This window comes from Zingiber officinale, chromosome 3B (genome assembly GCF_018446385.1).
Source record: "Zingiber officinale cultivar Zhangliang chromosome 3B, Zo_v1.1, whole genome shotgun sequence".
In the NCBI taxonomy this organism is placed as follows: domain Eukaryota; kingdom Viridiplantae; phylum Streptophyta; class Magnoliopsida; order Zingiberales; family Zingiberaceae; genus Zingiber; species Zingiber officinale.
In genome coordinates, this window is record NC_055991.1 from 3,587,793 (window position 1) to 3,605,964 (window position 18,172).

The following is an 18,172-nucleotide window of genomic DNA, read 5'->3' on the forward strand; positions in this document are numbered from 1 at the left end:
ATGATCAGGCATATTATATCGCAAAAGGTGCAGATGTTGGCCATTAGCGTGGTGCCTGTGATCTCTATCTGGAGTCTGTACTTATCCGGGGCTCTGTTCTCCATCGCCTGCATTAGCCTTAGCATTAGCCTTAGCATTAGCCTCAGCATTAGCATTAGCATTAGCATTAGCATTAGAATTAGCTGGTAAATGGTTGATAAATTAAATATCTCTGTCCAGGTGTGAGGCCACCGAGATCGATCGGTCAATAATTGAATGGGGAGGAAGGAAGGAAGGAACTCTGTCTCGGCCTTTCATTCTTTCTGTCTTCTATTTTTTGTTTTTTCTTAGGCAAAATCAAAAGCTCCTTTTTTTTATTTGTTTTTTTTTAATCATCAAGCGCCGTCTTTTAATTTTTTTTTTATAAAAAAACAAAAAGTCTCACTCCCTCGTAAAATTACACTCATATTTGACCGGTTTAAATTTTTTTTGACCAACTGATTTTAAATTTAAATTAAAGATGTTTATATTATAATATTAGAAAATCTTAACTGTTGTAATATAGACTTAATATATTTGTTTAATGTTTATGTTATAACGGTTAGAGGTGCAAATGAACTGAATTGAAAGAGTAATATAAAATATTGGTATTTGAGTTTGAATTTAAAAAGTATATGTGAAATTTGAAAATATAAATAACTTTGACGATTTTAAATAAAATTTGAGTTATTTATTTAAGAAAATTTAATTTGGGCATATTTAATTAAGATTATGTAAAAATAATCCAAATTTATAATCAAATAAAATATTATAATTCAAATTTTACTAAAAAAATTATTGAATAATATCAACTACTGTATATCAAGGTAGATGACGATGATATACTGAAATTATCTTTTAATATATATATATTTATTTTATTTTATTTTTTAATTGATTTTAAATATTTAATTTATATCGATTAATTTTGAAAAAGTTGAAATTATAAAAAAAAAAATCTCAGTTATCAAAATAAATGAGAAAGTGTTTACTATGAACGATTTATTAGTTGAGCCTTCTTTAATGCTATGTTTACTCTAGAGTGTGGATGAGAAAAGAAAAAGAATCAACGATAGAAAGTTATCTGATCCTGTCTGGAAGCTGAGAAGATGAATCTGCCGGTATGACGTGTCTAGAGGGTTGACCGCATCCTCTTGACCCGGTGGTGAGCTGTCCTCTACGTTGACCAGATCGTCAGAAGTCCTCCTCCGGTCAACTGTACCTGCATCCAGCGACCGGATCGCCCCGGCCTCTGGTACCTTGGTGCTCGAGGCGAATCCCACAGATATATGAGTAATCGAATACTAATGACAGAATAGTTAACGAAATGCAGAAAAGGTACGAGAACGTACCCTGGCCCAGGGGGGCGCCCTCGGATGGATGGATGAGCTGGTCGTGTCGCTAATCGAGTCGCAGCGGCCCGGAACAATACAGCGGCTCACAGGCCGGCACACGGCACGCAGGACGGATAATACGAATGACTAACAAGCATAATAATGGTACGAAGAATGAAATACAACGGCACGACGACCGGATCCACATCAGCTCACGGACTGAACATAATCTCGGCACGAAGGCCGGAATAAACAACCTGAGTCCGTCGAATGGCGGCTGCCAAGGGAGGCAACAGCGGCACTCACAGCCGCAGGAGGCGGCAGTGGTGGTGAAGGATGCCGCTGGCCGCTGGGAAAGGCGGCGATCGCTATAGGCGGCAGTGGTGAGTGCTGGATTCAGTGGAGATCACTGGACTCAGCGATAATAGCTGGCGACCGGAGGAGCAAGTGTCTTTTGCCAGCACTGTGAGGAGCAGTAGAGGAGTCATCGGCGCTCTGAAGAGGAGCCGGATAGGAGGGAGGAAGAGGTGACTCGTCCGAAGCCATCCTCGGAGGAGGCGACCATAGATGAAGAAGAACCGGCTGCTCCTCCTCCTGGTCGTGGCAGTCATCCTGGCTACAATGAGTGGTGGCGGCGGAAAAACCCCAAGGAAATCCCCTCCTGCTTGGCGGCGGCCATGAACCAAAAAAACCCCCCTTCCCGATGCTACTGTGTGCAGTGCTTAAAAGCACTCAAAGCCCTAAAAGCCCTCAACTACTAAATGACACCAATGTCCTCCTTCTTCTCGTTAATTCCTCTCATACCCCAAGCAATGTCCGCATCATTATCTTTGGAAGAAGAGAAAAGAAAGGGTGAAGAAATCTTTTCCTTTGCACACTTTTTACTTTGATAGAGGAAGGTGAATACTTATGATGTAATTTTATAAATAAAAAAGGGTGCATGTGTCATTTTTTTTTTATACATAGTGTAATTTTGTGAGTTAAAAAGTCTACATGCGTCATTTTTTTTTTGTATATGATGTAATTTTGTGAATGTAAAAGGGGTACATACGTCATTTTTTTCCATCCGCTGCTTTCCGTCCGATTTTGAGATGATCGATTTTGACTCTAAAATTATCCGCTGATGGATTGCGTTACTTTTCCTTCGGAAAATTTTAATGAAGTAAACGACGGAAACTTTTCCACTGTGAAAATTTTTCCTTAATTTTGCTTTCCACTCTCCCAAGTAAACAGAGCCTAAGTGAATCCTATGTTAAAAAAATAATCTATTAAATTATCAAAATTAAAACAAAAATGATGATTAGGAGATCCATAATGTTACATCGTTATAACATCCATCATCTCATAAAAAAACATGAGTCCACTGTCACATACTCATTATAACAACATCCTTTTTTCACTCACATTCCTTTTAAAATTAACATTCATTACGTATGGGTCCCATAATCCACTCAATAATCTTAAAATTATATCATATTAAATAAATATATATTTTAAATATGTTTTAAAATATTTAAATTATTATTATTTTTTTAATAATAATCTTACTTTTAAAAATATAATTTTATTATTTTTAAAAATAATATTAATTTTTTAAATATATTTATTAAATAAAATAGATGTGTGTGAGAAAATGAAATTATAATGTTAAAAAAATAAAATTATAAAATTAGGAAAATGAAATTACAACGGAACAATTAAAATTATAAAGTTGAAAAAATAAAATTATAAGAGCTAAAATTATAAAAAACTGACCATTTTATTTAATTTCTAATTCTTAATTTTAAAATTTATACTTTTTTTAATAAATAAAATTTTTAAAAATATACACTTGAGATGAGTCAGTCCATGCTTCAAAATATTGAACATGTTCAAACGGAAGGATATTATAATATCTCTCCGTAACACTAAATTAAATGTACAGTATTATTATAATACGACGTTAACGTTGCGTTACAGATGCCCTTAACATGAGGACATATTGTGATCTTTCTTTCCCCACTCGGAGAATATGCGTACTGTGATGCAATTATTAAGTTGTAATGATTAAAGGGATTTTTACGTACGGTAGGGGAAAAAGAAGTAAGGCCCCATGCTTTGTATAGTGTAACACGATTGACCTTCAATGGAATCACTAACAACAAAAATTCAGGAAAGATGACGCCTCCAAAATTAGTGGGAAATCCAACAACCACCACAGTGTTCAGATTGCCCTATGATTCTATGAACTTTTTTCATTTTTTTCAACAAAAATCAAAAGTATGTCGTAGATTTATTAAATTATTTTAAAAAGATAAAATAAAAATAACATCTCCCTTTTTAAGAATACATTTACTTTAATATTATTATAATATTACAGTAACTATTTAATAATTTTTACCATGATTTTAATTTATTTAAAATAATTTTGATAAAAATTAAATAATTTTAACTAAATTAATAAATAAAATTTTGTTATAATAGGATTTAAAATTTAGAATTCTATATTTATATATTTAAAGTGATTTTGATTAATTTAAAATAATTTCAACAAAATTTAAATAATTTTAATTGAGTTGATAAAAAATATTTATAGATATAACAGCTGTTTAAAGTATATTTAAAATAATTTTAATAAAATTTAAATATTTTAATTAAATTAGTAAAAGATATTTTGACAAGGAAATTATAATGGACCAAAATGGTCAGTGTACGACACTCTAGAGAGAGATGGGTTGACTGAGAATCACTTAGGGCTAGGTTGGCCCAATTTGATTGGCCACATGATTAACTTGTTTATATTAATTTAAGATGCATGGCATGACATGGCATGGCTTGTCTGATCTTCAATCAGCAGATGATTCACACACGTGAAAGCGGGTGGGCAAATTCAATAAAGATTTAAACTTAGACCTAGCAGCGATGATACATTTGAATTCTAGGAAAGATTTAGACGTTCATCTGAAAAATAGGATAAAAGTATGATGCACCTTTAATAATGGACGTACCTTTTCTACGCTTGATGTCTTGACAAAAGAGAATCCCACATGTTTTTTGATGCATCAAGTTGTGAATTATATCGATCATTGGGAAAGGAATGAAACGACGTATATATTCTATCTCGATCATGATGAACACACGCAAAAGTAAATCATGAATTGCCAGATGACTGCAAACAGAGATCAATCTACATAACCAATCGAGTCATCTGCCTCGCAGGCTCATGAAAAATGAGCTTGAAGGGGAAAACAACATGGCACCAAATCCCTACACAAGAATCATGCAGTTTCTGTATAGTGGAAAATGGAAGATTAGAAACTACTAAAAGATACAAAGCATGGCCACATGCAGAATCTGAACATTCAAAATGTCCTCTTGAAAACCCAGATCAATCTTTCTCTACTCTCTTTTTTTCTCATCTAAACATTTTTTTTTGAGTTTTTTTTCACTAATCTCTTGACTTTTATCTCTCCCACACTGAACTTTTTTTCCATCTCTCATTTTACCTTTTTTTCACCATCTTCCATAAAATTGGGAAACAATTTTTATCTGCATCCAGTAAACTTTTCCACTCATTAAATACTTTAGCTCATTTAAATCACTCAGAATATTAAAAACGTAAGCACGATAGAAAATAAAAAACTGTATCATTAGCATTGAAATTTGGAACTCACACAAAATAATAATATTTTATACCTACAATGTAAACAGCCAAAAACCATTACCATAAATTTGCAAACCATCAAAACAAATATAAAAAGCCAAGTTCATTCCAGAATATTGGCTTCTGATTTACATCTACTCACCTAACTCAAATCAGGTAATCAAATAGAAACTCAGATATGCACCAAAGGACTCACACATGGGTTTATTGGATGGCATTCCATCAAGAAGCCTAAATTTTAAGACAAATCAAATATAACAGGAGAAAAATATAAGATCTCAGATAATATCACCGATTAGCTTTCACCTCCTTGAAGGAAAAACAATGATTATCTCTTTAATTATAACAATAGCCTGTGCATTAGCTCACTGAGCATCCTAATTTAGCAGTCAATCACCAAAATAACAAAGATTTTAGTAATATTTGCATTAACAAGAACGTACAAGCAATATAAAAGAGTTGAGAAGTTACAGATGGCTACCAGCTATTTTCTCGTTAATTTCTCGAGTGTTTTCTGAGCTGAATTTGTTCCAAACTAACACGATCAGGCTGCTGGTGGATATTCTTTTCCCCCCAGCATTAAAGCATGAACGAGTGGCACATAATCCATCTTACCAGACTTGGTAGCATGGCTATTTTGTATGTGGAAACATCCACTGATCCACACAAGAAATTCCTGAAACAGCTGCACACAATGGTCATTGTGTGATTCCTTAGGAGATCAGAAAACACCAATGAAAAAACAGATAAATAGAGTGGGAAATTAAATCCATTTAGCTTCATTTATTGCTCCACTGCTCTTAAAAACAAAAGCCGTACCTTAATATTCATTCAATCATACTATGAGCTAAATAAGAATGAACTTGGAGGTGTCTGATATACCTTTGTTAATAGCTAGCTTCCCAAAACGAGTAACTAACATTTCTTTTACTTGTTAAATAGCAAAGCGCAGGTATGTCATTTTTTCCATGACATTGGTAGTGTACCAAGGAAGGAAAAGGTTTTATACTAAGCAAACAAGTAACATACAGGCATGTTACTTAAAAATTAATCTTTAAATGGTATGTGTAATTATTAGATAAACAAACTTCCTCCGGTATTACTTAGTTCATCATTTTTTTTTTTTAACTGAAACTTTGAATTATAGCATACTCTTCGTGGAGCTTTTCATTCTATCCACTTTGACACAACTTGAAAATGAAAACCAATAAAGACCTATAGATAAACTGAACTAAATACAAATCACTCAACTTTCACATCAGAAACTTAAATTTGGACCAATCCACAATGTATCCAACTGCTAACCAAGCTGGATAAGATCAACTGCTGAGTAATAATAACAAACAATCAGGAATTTTGACTGCATAACTTGGCATGCAAAAGAAATATTCATCTATTAGAATCAATTGATATCTAGCGATCCTAGCTACAAGAGAACATTAACCATAAGTCAATTATTTCCTTTCACTATATCTCCCTGCCTTTTCCTTTTCAAGGCCAAAAGTAGAAGGATCCACATGAACCACAACTCCCTCAAACACTTTATTGTGATATCAGAAACAAAATTGCTTTCTAGTGAAGGCACAATTATAATGTTATACAAGTGGGTCTCACTTCCTCTTCTCTTCTCATTATTTCTTTACAAAATTTTTTATAGACCTGCAGTGTTGTTCTTTGAGAAGGAGCTGATATGTAGATGACATATCAGGACATTATCAAAAGTGATGTAGTTTGACCAAAAATATATTTTATTTAGTATATGCCTATATTTAGATCTAAATAAATTAGTATACACGGATATTTAGAAGAAAATAAATGGAAATAATTAAAATTTGGTAAAGATAAGTGCAAAAGTAGTTGAGAATTGAACAAATTAGGTTGGTTTTGGAAAACTAAAATGTTCTACCCAACTTTTGGTCAACCTTTGCTCAAATTCCAGCAGAGCACACGAGATTAATTTTCACTCTTGATTTACAACTTCACCAAGTCTCATTAAAACTCAAGTTTTGTAACTATATAGGTAACCTTATTGCTCATAATGCACTGCTTGCTAGAGAAAGCACCTCAACTCTCTATGGATCAATAATATTCAAATGTGACTTATGTCCCAGTTAAAGCCTATAAGATAGAATATCGAATAATAACAGTTTGTTCAAACAATAAGTTTTTTTTTCAAAACAACAAACAAATAAATAATGCTGTGTTCAAAAAAGAAAAATAAGTAGCAGTTTGTATACAGAGACTTCTCTTTCGCCAATTTGTACATAGACTAAAAAAAAAAGATATAGATCCAAGTTACTACAAAGAAAAATTAGCATACCTTACTGTGCAAAACCAGTATCCATTTTGTCTTCCACAACTTGGACATCAGGCATAGTTTGTCTCCCCTCACTTATACTGTAATTAGAATGGGTCGACATTAAAGGAGTCTCTGACCCATCCTCAAAATGGGAATGCCCATTGTCCACAGATGAAGAAGGCTTCTCATCCAAAGGAGCCATTAACTCAGCCAGGGCAATATCTTCCGAATTTCTTTGGATTTGTGGAGTTGCAGATGTTCTGGGGTTAACTTCAACAGTCACAATTGAAGATCCAGGCGGTTCTAATACTTCTTGGGTGCTGCAATTTTTTGAGCTACTGGGATCATTTAGCCACATAAAATGCAAATTATGGCCTTGCCAAAATTTACCAATTGTGTAAGCTCTCTCAGCAGAATCACAGGAGGAAAAAATTACACGAGCACAAAAAGTTTCAGGCGTCATCATGCCTACATTCTCTTTTCTTTCCTCAGGTTCTTCTAATGCTATAGAAGAGAGATCACCAAATACTGCAAAATGATCCCTCAGATCAGCAACCTACAATAGGAAAAAAAAACAATAATATAATACTGTGACAGTGAAAACAGTTGAGCATTTTTAAAATATTCCATGCAAACTCTACACCAGGTGTTTCAAGAACAGCAATATGGATCAGGTTAACCACCATTAAATCAACCATGTATAAATGTTTAGAGTGTGTCTTGTTGAGTATATCAAGAGAAGGTTGTGTGTTTTCAACATCATAGGATTCAGTCAGGTTGAAGCCATAAAAGCACTGAAGCTGTAGTTAGGCAAGCAGGCTCTAAACAATCTGATTATTCTCCTAAAGCCATATACAAGGCCAAGAATTGTCATTCCCACACAAAATGAGAATGTCAAAATTCTCCACAAATGCCTGGAATGTAATGCATGTATGCAATGTGCAGAATACTCTATCCAAATTTAACAATTAGGTATTATGAGGATGGTGCATATGCATGTATCTGAAGAGAGACAATACATTTGTAAGACCAGCCGGAAGAGGAGGAAGAACTCTGAACGAAGTCTTAGACAAATGTTGATGACTTATTTGTTCTGTGCTGGAATTGCCCATGACTGTAGAATTTGATTTTGCAGTACATGAAACAGTAGCGTCCACTAATTTTCTGATTTCTTGAGTATTATGAATGTGTTTCTGTGCACCTTCTGTAATATTTGGCACTCTGGATGGTTCAGTTTGTTCACCTTCATTGCTCAAATTCGGTTTAAGTCTTTTAGGTGCAGGTTCTAAGGTCACTTCACCCTTTTTGACTAAAACAGCCTGCACATGGAACACAAAGGTATTAAATTTCCTATATGAAAAATTAAGTATATGATGACTGAAAACCAGAGCAAGTAATCCCATCAAACTTCATTCAAACATAGCTTAGAAAACAAATTAAAAACATATGTAAAGGTATATATACAGAGCCTTAACTGTTTCAGATTTTCTAAATAGCGCATTAGATAGTTATCCACACAAGTCAATAACAAATAGCACCTTATTCTTGCCCTTCCCCCAAAATAATGAACACAGAAGAAGAATATATATATTAATTTTCATGGAAGAGCATAAAATAATTCTCTCCTATAGCAGAAATTATTCAGCAGCAGCCCAAATTACTCCCAGTCCTTTGCTAAGAGAAGAGTGCAATTTCAAACAATTGTCGACTAAAAGATGTCTAAGAGATAATATAAAAAAAAAAAAAAAAAAGTCAGCCCGGTGCACGAAGCTCCCGCTATGCGGGGTCCCGGGGAAAAATCCATTGTACGCAATCTTACCTTGCTTTTTGCAAGAGATTGTTTCTAGGATTCAAACCCATGACCTTTTGGTCACAAAGCAACAACGTTACCGTTGTGCCAAGGCTCCCCTTCATCTAAGAGATAATAAAGCTGACTCAAAATAATAATAATAATAATAATAATAAAGCTTACTTGTTTCTCAAATTTTTCTAATTGGCGACGAAACTCCTCTCTTTTTAAGGCTAAATTCTCCTGCTTTTTGCGAAGTTCCTCTTTCAAAGACTCCAAACCATCAAGCTTTTTCTTTCCAGGAGAATTTATCTTTAAAGTGTTTGCAGAACTTTTTGGAACAGGGATTGACATTAAAATCTCAGGAGCAGCCAATTTACTTTCATGTGGAAGTGGAGAAGACGTATCCCCTTTTTCATTCCCAGTAGCAAGTGGACGAGATGGACAGCGGGCGGTCAGCCCTACAAAAGATGGTAACACTTTGGGGAGAAAATTTTTCGGCCCCTTTAAAGCTCTATCACGGTTCGCCCACCAGAGTTTTATAAACCGATTACCCATCACAGCATCAGGCGCTTTAAGTGCAGCTTCAGCCTCCTCCCTTTTTGAAAATTGAACAAAAGCTTTTTCACTATTTTGTGGAATGTAAATATCAACAACATCACCAAACTTCTGAAAGTGGGAAAGAAGGGCATCCCTTGTGTTGTCCTTTTGAGGAATACCATGCACATAGAGAGTACGTGAAGCTTTTTGAGACATCCTACCACTGTTACTTGTAGAATTATGGTGATTTGTTGTCGGTTTTTGACTCTTCTCTGTGGTAAATTGTTTTTCAGGAACAGTAGCAGAAGCTTTGACTATAGAGTTCTCCTTATCAACCTTCATTTCATTTGAAAGGAGATTTGTAGGAAGTGCATTGTTAATAGATATTATACCCATCTCTGACCTGCTACTATGGCCAATCTGGTCCTGGACAGATGATTGAAAAGAAGAATCTACATTCCATACAGGTTCATCATTGTTTTCTAAAGAAAGCATTAAGGTAGGCTCAGATGTTCCTTGACACCCATTGTTCCACAATGGCTGATCAGGATCATATACATCAGCTTCAACCAAACCAGAAGAGGATGAAACCACATTCAGCTTTAGTGAATCCTCAGGCAAGAGGGGTTTCCCATCTTTTGCAGGGACAAATTTGCTGCTGCTAGTCAATGGGGCAGAAGGTGCATTGGCAGAAGGCAATGGTCTCTTACCAGCTTGAATTCCTGGAACATGTGAATTTCGATCTGAAACTGAAAGATTGAACTGAGAAAGACTCTGCAAATTAAATAATAAAATGATTTAAATCCAAATGAAAGGAAGCTAATTGTTGCAAAAAATAACTACTACAACAATCATCTAATTTTTAAGAGACATTACATAACGAATATAAGATGGAAACCACTTTCTAGCAGTATAAATATTCAAATTGGCAAATCCTGACCAAATTATCAGATACAACTTATAAAGGAAATGGACCTGCACATCTTCAACAACAATCCGATGCACGCCATGTTCCATTGGGCACATATCCCCTCTTAAACAATATCCCTGCTCGTCAAAGTCTCTGCAACGTTGATGAGGCATTCCCAGATTAAATAATGGGGTGATCGTAGGCTGAAGAGCACCTTGCAAACCAAGTGGTTGGAGTGGATCCAAAATTCTATTGCTCATTTCATTAACAAAGCCATATGCACCCCAAGATGAATTTTGTGCACTTGCAGCATTTGGTATACCTGTCCCAAACAGACTAACATGTGTATGTAGACCTTGTGAAACAACCTGTGATGGAAAATCCAGTGTGTCCAGAGGATTAAATCTAGAATCCTGTTGGTTCCAGGAAATAATGTTCCTTCCTCTTCCTCTACCTCTTCCTCTTCCTCTTCCTACCATGGGGCGTATTTTGGGTGCAGTGCAAAAAGTGTCATTCTGAGATGTTGGATTTATTCTACCCCGTGGATCAAAGTGATAAGGATCCAGAGTTAGTGGTGTGAAGCCAGAACGTCCCTTATCAAAGTTTGAAGAACTCTCCATATTACCATTGTTTCCACTGTCGTGAAAGTTTTTTCGATTGTCAAGAAATTTGCTTCTTCTCCTATTCATCCGCTGCATAGGTAGTTCTTGAACATCATCATCAAAAGAAATAGATTGTGCATCCCTCCTTCGATGTTTATGGTTGCGATCATCATCATCATCGCTAGCTTCTTGGTCTTCAGTATCATTCACTGGTTCAGAGGACATAGAGTAATTCCTTTCACTAGGCAACTTATTCCTCAGTTGTACTGTGTCAACATCAGGAGGAAAAGATAGCTGAAATTTCTCAACGATATCAGTATTCTGGCCAACTCTGATTATAGATGCATCTTCAAGAGCCTGTAATATTCTTGTGGAATAGTTTTTTGCACCTATAGTTTGGATAAAACAGAAAGCTAAGCACAAGATTACATGTTCTATGGAACCTCAAAAATTGAAATATTTGGGAGAGAAAGAAAGATCAAGAAATGAATAGTTTGATGCACCTACAGCTTCCCTGTCACTTAGGACAGTAAAATTGTTGGTAAAACCATAAGAGAACAGCAAAGCTTTAATCTGAAGAACTATTGCACTCGAAGAGAATTAACTAACCACTGTGGGAGGAAATTTTTTGCTTAATGAAAGATTTTAACAAGTAAAACTGTTTTTGAAATAGTTTATATGAAACTTGTGTGACTAATCTTGTTCAATCTTACATATTGAAGGACATTGGCATATCATATACAGTTTGGTCATTTTAAAAGCTGGCATATCCATAGCTATTCAATTCCAGGTGAACTATAATGGAATAGCTAATTCCTATGTTTGGCCATAAAAATAAACTCGAAATTAAACTAAGGAAGAATAACAGTTTCTTTAAATCCAACTTAGTTACCTTTCCCATCAGCCAAGCACTAATTATTACAACCAATCGCTTGTTGATTTCAAAAACATGGTTTCTTATTATGTACACAATTCTTACAAATCGAACACAATGAATTCAATTCCAGATGAACTATAACAGAATCAGTGTTTAAAATTTCATTTTGTGCCGAGCGAAACTTGTCATTCCGCCCGTAAAACCGGCATCGGCACTCTGTATGTTCCGAGGCCCACGGCTGGCCTTAGAGGTCTTGCACGAGCCCTACGGCTGTAGAGGAGCGACGAGCAAGCCCCACGGCCGCGGGGGACTCGTCGCGCGAGCACCGCGGCGGACTCGTAGCGCGAGAACTGCGGCGGAATCGTCGCGCGAGAACCGCGGCGGACTCGTCGCGCGAGAACCGCGGCGGACTCGTCAAGCGAGCATCGTGGCAGACTCGTCGCACAAGCCTTGCGGCGGCAACAAGGCAACAAAGCAAAAAAAAAAAAAAAAATCGAGAGACGACAGTAGAATCGCGAGACGAGAGAGGAAAAGTTAGGAATTATTAAATGTTTTAATTAAAATCATTATATTATATATAATATTTAATTTCTAATTAATTATTATTATTATTATTATATATTATATAAATTAATATATTATAATATATATTTTTATTAACAATATAAAAAAATAATAAAAAATAGATAATTTATATAATATATAGTTATATAATTTAAAATAATTTTACAAATAACCTTTATATTATTTTTATAAGTTAAAAGTACATTAAAATTTTATAAAAATATTTAAAATAATTTTAAAATTTTATAAAAATATTCAAAATAATTTTAAAATTTTATTAATGATTTTAAAATTTTACAAATAATTCAAAAAAATAATTGTTAATTTTTTTAGTAAATATATAAATATGATTTTAGAATTCAATATAAGCTATATATATAATTTAAAATATTTATAAACTATAATTATATAAATTAATAAATAAATAATTTATATAATTATTAAATATAAATTATGATCTTTATGTTAATTTATATAATTATTATAAATAATAATTTTTTTATTTTATAAGCAAGATTTAGAACTATGAATATTAACATATTTAGCTCTTTACATTGTAGATTCTTGATTCCTAATCGAAACACATTTTTGTTTATATGAATGTCTGATATTTACGTCTAGGAAAAACTTTAGATTACCTATTCTTTATTTCAAAAATTTTGAGAAAGGTATGTTGTCGATTATATAAATTAATACAATAACAACCAAGCATTATATATATATATATATATAAAATTATCGAAACTCTATCGGCATCACATGATACGATACCGAAACCGTATCGTTCCGATCTAGGACTGAAACCTCGACACAGGTCAAGATTTTAAACCTTGAACGGAGTAGTTAATGCCTATGTTGGGTCATAAAAAGAGACTCAAAAATTAAGAAGAATAATTGTTCCTTATAATACAAGTTAGTTATTTTTCCCATCACCCAACTAGTAATAATTCCAACCTATCAAATTTATTGATTGCAAAAATATTTTCTAGTTATGCATCTCATGCCTATTATTTATATAATTCTTGCAAATCAAACACAGGAATGAGAATTATGTAAACATAGTAATTACTTGCATCACATTTGCTAGGAATAATTATTCTAGCTTAGGTCATTTCCGTTTTGCATTCATTAACTTCAGAGTAGTTTATCCAAGGTTTAAAATCTCAATCACTTTTTGTCAGCACGGAAGAAATGCTAACATTTTGATCATATACTGTAACCTAAACTAATCAATAGTCAGCATAGGCAAAAACCAGTTGTTTCGCCAATGTGGCCTGTGCCATGCATGTGTCACTAGTAATGGATAATGCAAACCTTAGTTTCAGTTTGTATCAAGAAAGACAAACCTGAATCCAATTAAAACCAATTAAGTAATCTAAACCTGAATTGACCCTTAATTAGATCTATTATCAAATATTGCATATGCAATCAGATAAATTAAAGGCTTAATTATGACAATATCTTTACATATATTAAGTATTACATTGGAAAAACCATTGTCTACAAAGGTGTCATAGGCAGACGGATGCCTAGACGGGTTTGCCAAGGTGAAGTGATCAAGCAGCCATTTTAAAGCAGTCTAGGAAGCATAGGGAGTCTGCCAAGGTAGCCTAAGTGGTTCAGACCACTTGGCTACCTAGGAAAACTAGTTTTCTTTATAAGTTTCTACTTCATTTGGCATTAGTTACCTATATTTTATATTGTAGCATGAAACTAAAAGTTATCTTATCTCACAAACTACCTATGTGTTTTTTGTTGTGATTTCTTATACAAACCATAGTTTCCTTTTCAAAAAAAAAAAATCCATAACCATGTCCAATTTCAAAGTCTCAAATCCAATACCAATCTCAATCAATTAATTCTATAATCCAAGAAATGTAAGGACAAGGAAAAGCTTGTCAACTACGTACATCTTCATCCTTTTCATGTCACAACCACCATGAAATAACTTATCTTAGAACATAAATCAGCTAATGGGCTATAATGGCTATAATAGATAATCAAACTGTTCTGAAAATTACATGGTACATTATATATATTCAACACAATGTATGTATCAAACCATATAGACAGTATCATATAAACAATTAATTAAATTGTGTTTTAGTCCAATAAGCTTTAGATGGTCTAAAATTATACTTCAAGTGTTAGGAGTGTAAATACATGCAAAATTAATTTGGATTTCAGGTGGTTGGATGGGGAGATATTTTGACATTGTACTTCTCTAAGAGGTTAGTTTACTGAGTTTGTTAATGTGACTCAAATTCAGATATGTATTTATTAAACAACTATTTGTGCAGGCCATCATAATAATGGTGGATGATCTACCTCACTTTGCTATACAAAATTATGTTACTTTAGGAATTAAATTAATCTCAGCTTTGAATAAAAAAGATATTTCACTTCAAGCAGCAAAGAGTTTGAAGATTAAACCGAAATTTATAATACAAATCAATAGTAAAAAAGACAAAAGCCAGGAACATACTTTCACAAATACCAATGTGACCTTCACCAATAAAGATAATAGGCAGTTTTCTTTGGCCAGTCCATTCTGTTACTGCTGATTGAACATCAGAGCCATCACCTGCATTTACAAGATAAACGGAGTCAGGAATTGCATTTAATCAATCCTCCACCCAGAAAAGTTATGAAAAAGAGTAAAATTTTATGCTCGTGTTTGTATTAGATGGCAGAATCAGATAAAACTAGAGTATAAAAGGCATCACACAGAATACAAAAAGTTCCATGAAGCAACCTCAATTAATGTTATTTTGGACAAACATTACGCACATGCAATAATCTTAATAGAGCCATTCAATTGATGCACAAATTGCACTCACTTTCAAGATCCAATTCAACTACTCTAAAACCTGCCCCTAATTGTGTGAGCAACTCCTTTACCCATTTGGAGCGTCTACAATTCGTCTTGCTGCAATAAACAAAACATTTAGTTTAAAGCAAGAGAAAACTAAAAGATAAATAGAATCAGAGAAAGATAAAGGCATATAAAGCTTTATGAATGTACCATAGTGCTTATTTAACGAGCTGTAAAGTTTCTTAATAAACGAGTCCAAATATCTATTACCCTATGGTAAGGATACTGGAAATTCAGGCCAATGTGTGTGCCCTCACGTCTTTTGGTGAATTCCACTTGCCTCTAATGGCAGACCTTGAAAGGGTTTTTATATACACAAAAGACAAGACAATAGATACCTAACGAACAAAGGTCAAGCAATCCCTTCTATCCAAAATAATTAAAATTCTTTCGGTATTTCATACAACCAAGTATTATCCATCCATCTTAGTTAACTTGTCAACTATTATATATGTTTGATCATATTTTTACTCAAGCCTTTAGTTTCCCCCTACATTGTCATGTTTCGAATGAATAAATCAGAAGGGTATGGTATTAGAACTAACATTAGTAACAAGATGGTAGATTGATAAGAATTAAACCAACAGCACTACAATGCTTAATATAAAATCATATTATAGGTGTCCTTTTAATGAAAAGAAAATATATGTCTGCATCTAATACTAGCAAGCAATGACATTTTTCTCATACAAAAACACAAGCTATTCAAAACAAGAGCATGCTTTTCAATGACGCTAAATTGAGTTCATTGCATCAAGTACTCCAAAGAACCATGCATCAGCTCTACGCCTAAGCCATTGCATACTCATTTTGGCCTTCCGATGGCTGGGTTGTGTGCAAGAACAAACTCACTTTGTCTCTCCTGATTCCTTCCAGTTTATTAGGAGATCATTTACAAGTTGGGATTCAGCGACAAAGATAAGATAAGAGTTTAAAAAGGATGCAAGAAAATCAATGAGTGCAAGCATCCAAGGGGCATGAACTTGTCCACCAAATGAACATAACTTAATTTCCAATCTTATATTACAATTAGTGAAATAGAAAGAAAAAAAAATAACTGACAGATTTTACAGCTACCAATCTCACTTTTGAAATCCCTATATCTTCTACTAATTACAATCTAGCTCCAGAAACTTCTTCATCGTCCGCGCTTGAAACCCTAACCAATCGCTAAACTATCGCCGAAGAAAAAAGAAACACGATAATCGAACCCTACTGGTGTAAAATTACACCCTGTGCCCACGAAGAAAATCAATTTATAGACGAGGAAGAGAAACGTAGGATTCGCACCTGAAGACGACGACGGGAGCGGATGAAACGATCTCCCTGGCCTTCGCGAGTGCCATTTCTCGAACTCTTACAACCCTAACAGCCCGATTCGCCTACCAAGGGAGACAACGATCACCGTCTCCACCTTTGGAGTTGCATCAGGTCGAAGTTGGATCGGGAAAGCCCAATATGCAGGGCTCGGCTAGGCCGGGCTGGGCCGGTCACATGTCGGCTTTACTCGCACGCAACGTAATTGACTCGGCTTGAATGAACCGGAACTTGGAATTTAGCATGGCTCAGGCTCCGTCCATAAAGGCATAGAAAATATTTAGAAAGAATATTTTTTTAAAATATTTTCAATCTTAAATATCATCTATTAGAAAGAAAAAGATACTTTGGAGGGGATTTAAAAACGCATCTGCAATGTTCCTTAATAGAGAGTTCAGATCCTTTGTCATGAGATTTTTGTTTCTCCATGTTCCCTCGTTGATCGGACGGTCATTATAATCTCGTGATGTATACTATATCCTTGATATGTGATTTAATCTGTCCGATCGACGAGGGGACATGGAGACACGGGAATCTCGGGACAGAGGATCTGATCTCGTTAATAGAGATGTTATAACACTTCTTAGTATTAACATTCATTATGGAGAGGTGTTATAACATCCCTCCACTTGAACGTGTTTAAAGAATTGTGAGTGTGTTTCTTTTATTTTCTTTATTAAAAATTAAAATTTTAAAATTAATAGTTGAATAAAACAGTTAATTTTTTAACAGCTAGTTCAAAATTTCATCTATAAATATCCACTCATGTGTATACATATTTCCATTCTAACTCACTACACTCTCCAATTCTACTATCTAAATATTCTCCCCATCTATTTTTTTAAGTTCCTGCAATCTTATTTTCTATCCAAAATTAATGAAAATAATAGGCCATTTTTTATAAATTTCTTGAATTCTACAAACAACTCGCAAGAATATTCATCTTCCCATCTATTTTAGTAGTTTAAATTATTACTTGTTTGTTTTACCCTAACTTGAACTTGGGTTGATGCACATTAAAAATGAGAGATTGTTGGACCCCGTGATTGTTTTGATGTGATCAACGAAGATAGGTTGGGTCCTGTTTTGTTTTAATCTCTATGTCTAAGTGTGCAGGAGCTCAGGAACGCAGGAAGTCGAGCGGAAGACGCAGCTGGCGAGAAAAAGGACACGGGAAGGGAGCCGACGGGCTTGATGCGTCCGAGGGACGAAAGAGCTGCGGAAGAGTACACCGGTGGATGAGAAGAACGTACGTGACGTTCGAGGGACGAGAAGCCGCAGCGGAAGCCTGCTCGAGAAGAAGGTCGAAAATTAGGTTCGGGTGAGCTCTATTTCGGTTGGTCGCAAACACCTAAGCGATTGGAGCTTCGGAAGAAGAAAAGAAGTGAAAAGAAGCTAGAACTA

The 18,172-nt window shown here is 34.5% G+C and overlaps 1 protein-coding gene across 2 annotated transcripts; it reads right to left on the bottom strand.

Annotated features, from left to right (window-relative positions):
• Positions 1–5,305: 5,305 nt before the first annotated feature.
• LOC122055528 (zinc finger CCCH domain-containing protein 27-like) lies at positions 5,306–16,879 on the bottom strand. 2 transcript variants are annotated; one of them, XM_042617002.1, is made up of 8 exons: positions 16,742–16,879; positions 15,417–15,505; positions 15,062–15,160; positions 10,599–11,524; positions 9,267–10,397; positions 8,314–8,613; positions 7,316–7,850; positions 5,306–5,671 (listed from the first exon to the last, which is right to left on the bottom strand). In XM_042617002.1, exons 1-7 carry the CDS (start codon positions 16,795–16,797, stop codon positions 7,317–7,319), a joined length of 3,135 nt encoding a protein of 1,044 aa, XP_042472936.1. In that variant the 5' UTR covers positions 16,798–16,879; the 3' UTR covers positions 5,306–5,671; position 7,316. The 2 variants fall into 2 exon arrangements, with proteins under 2 accessions (XP_042472936.1, XP_042472935.1); XM_042617001.1 differs by having other exon boundaries at positions 5,306–5,680.
• Between the last annotated feature and the right edge of the window lie 1,293 nt (positions 16,880–18,172).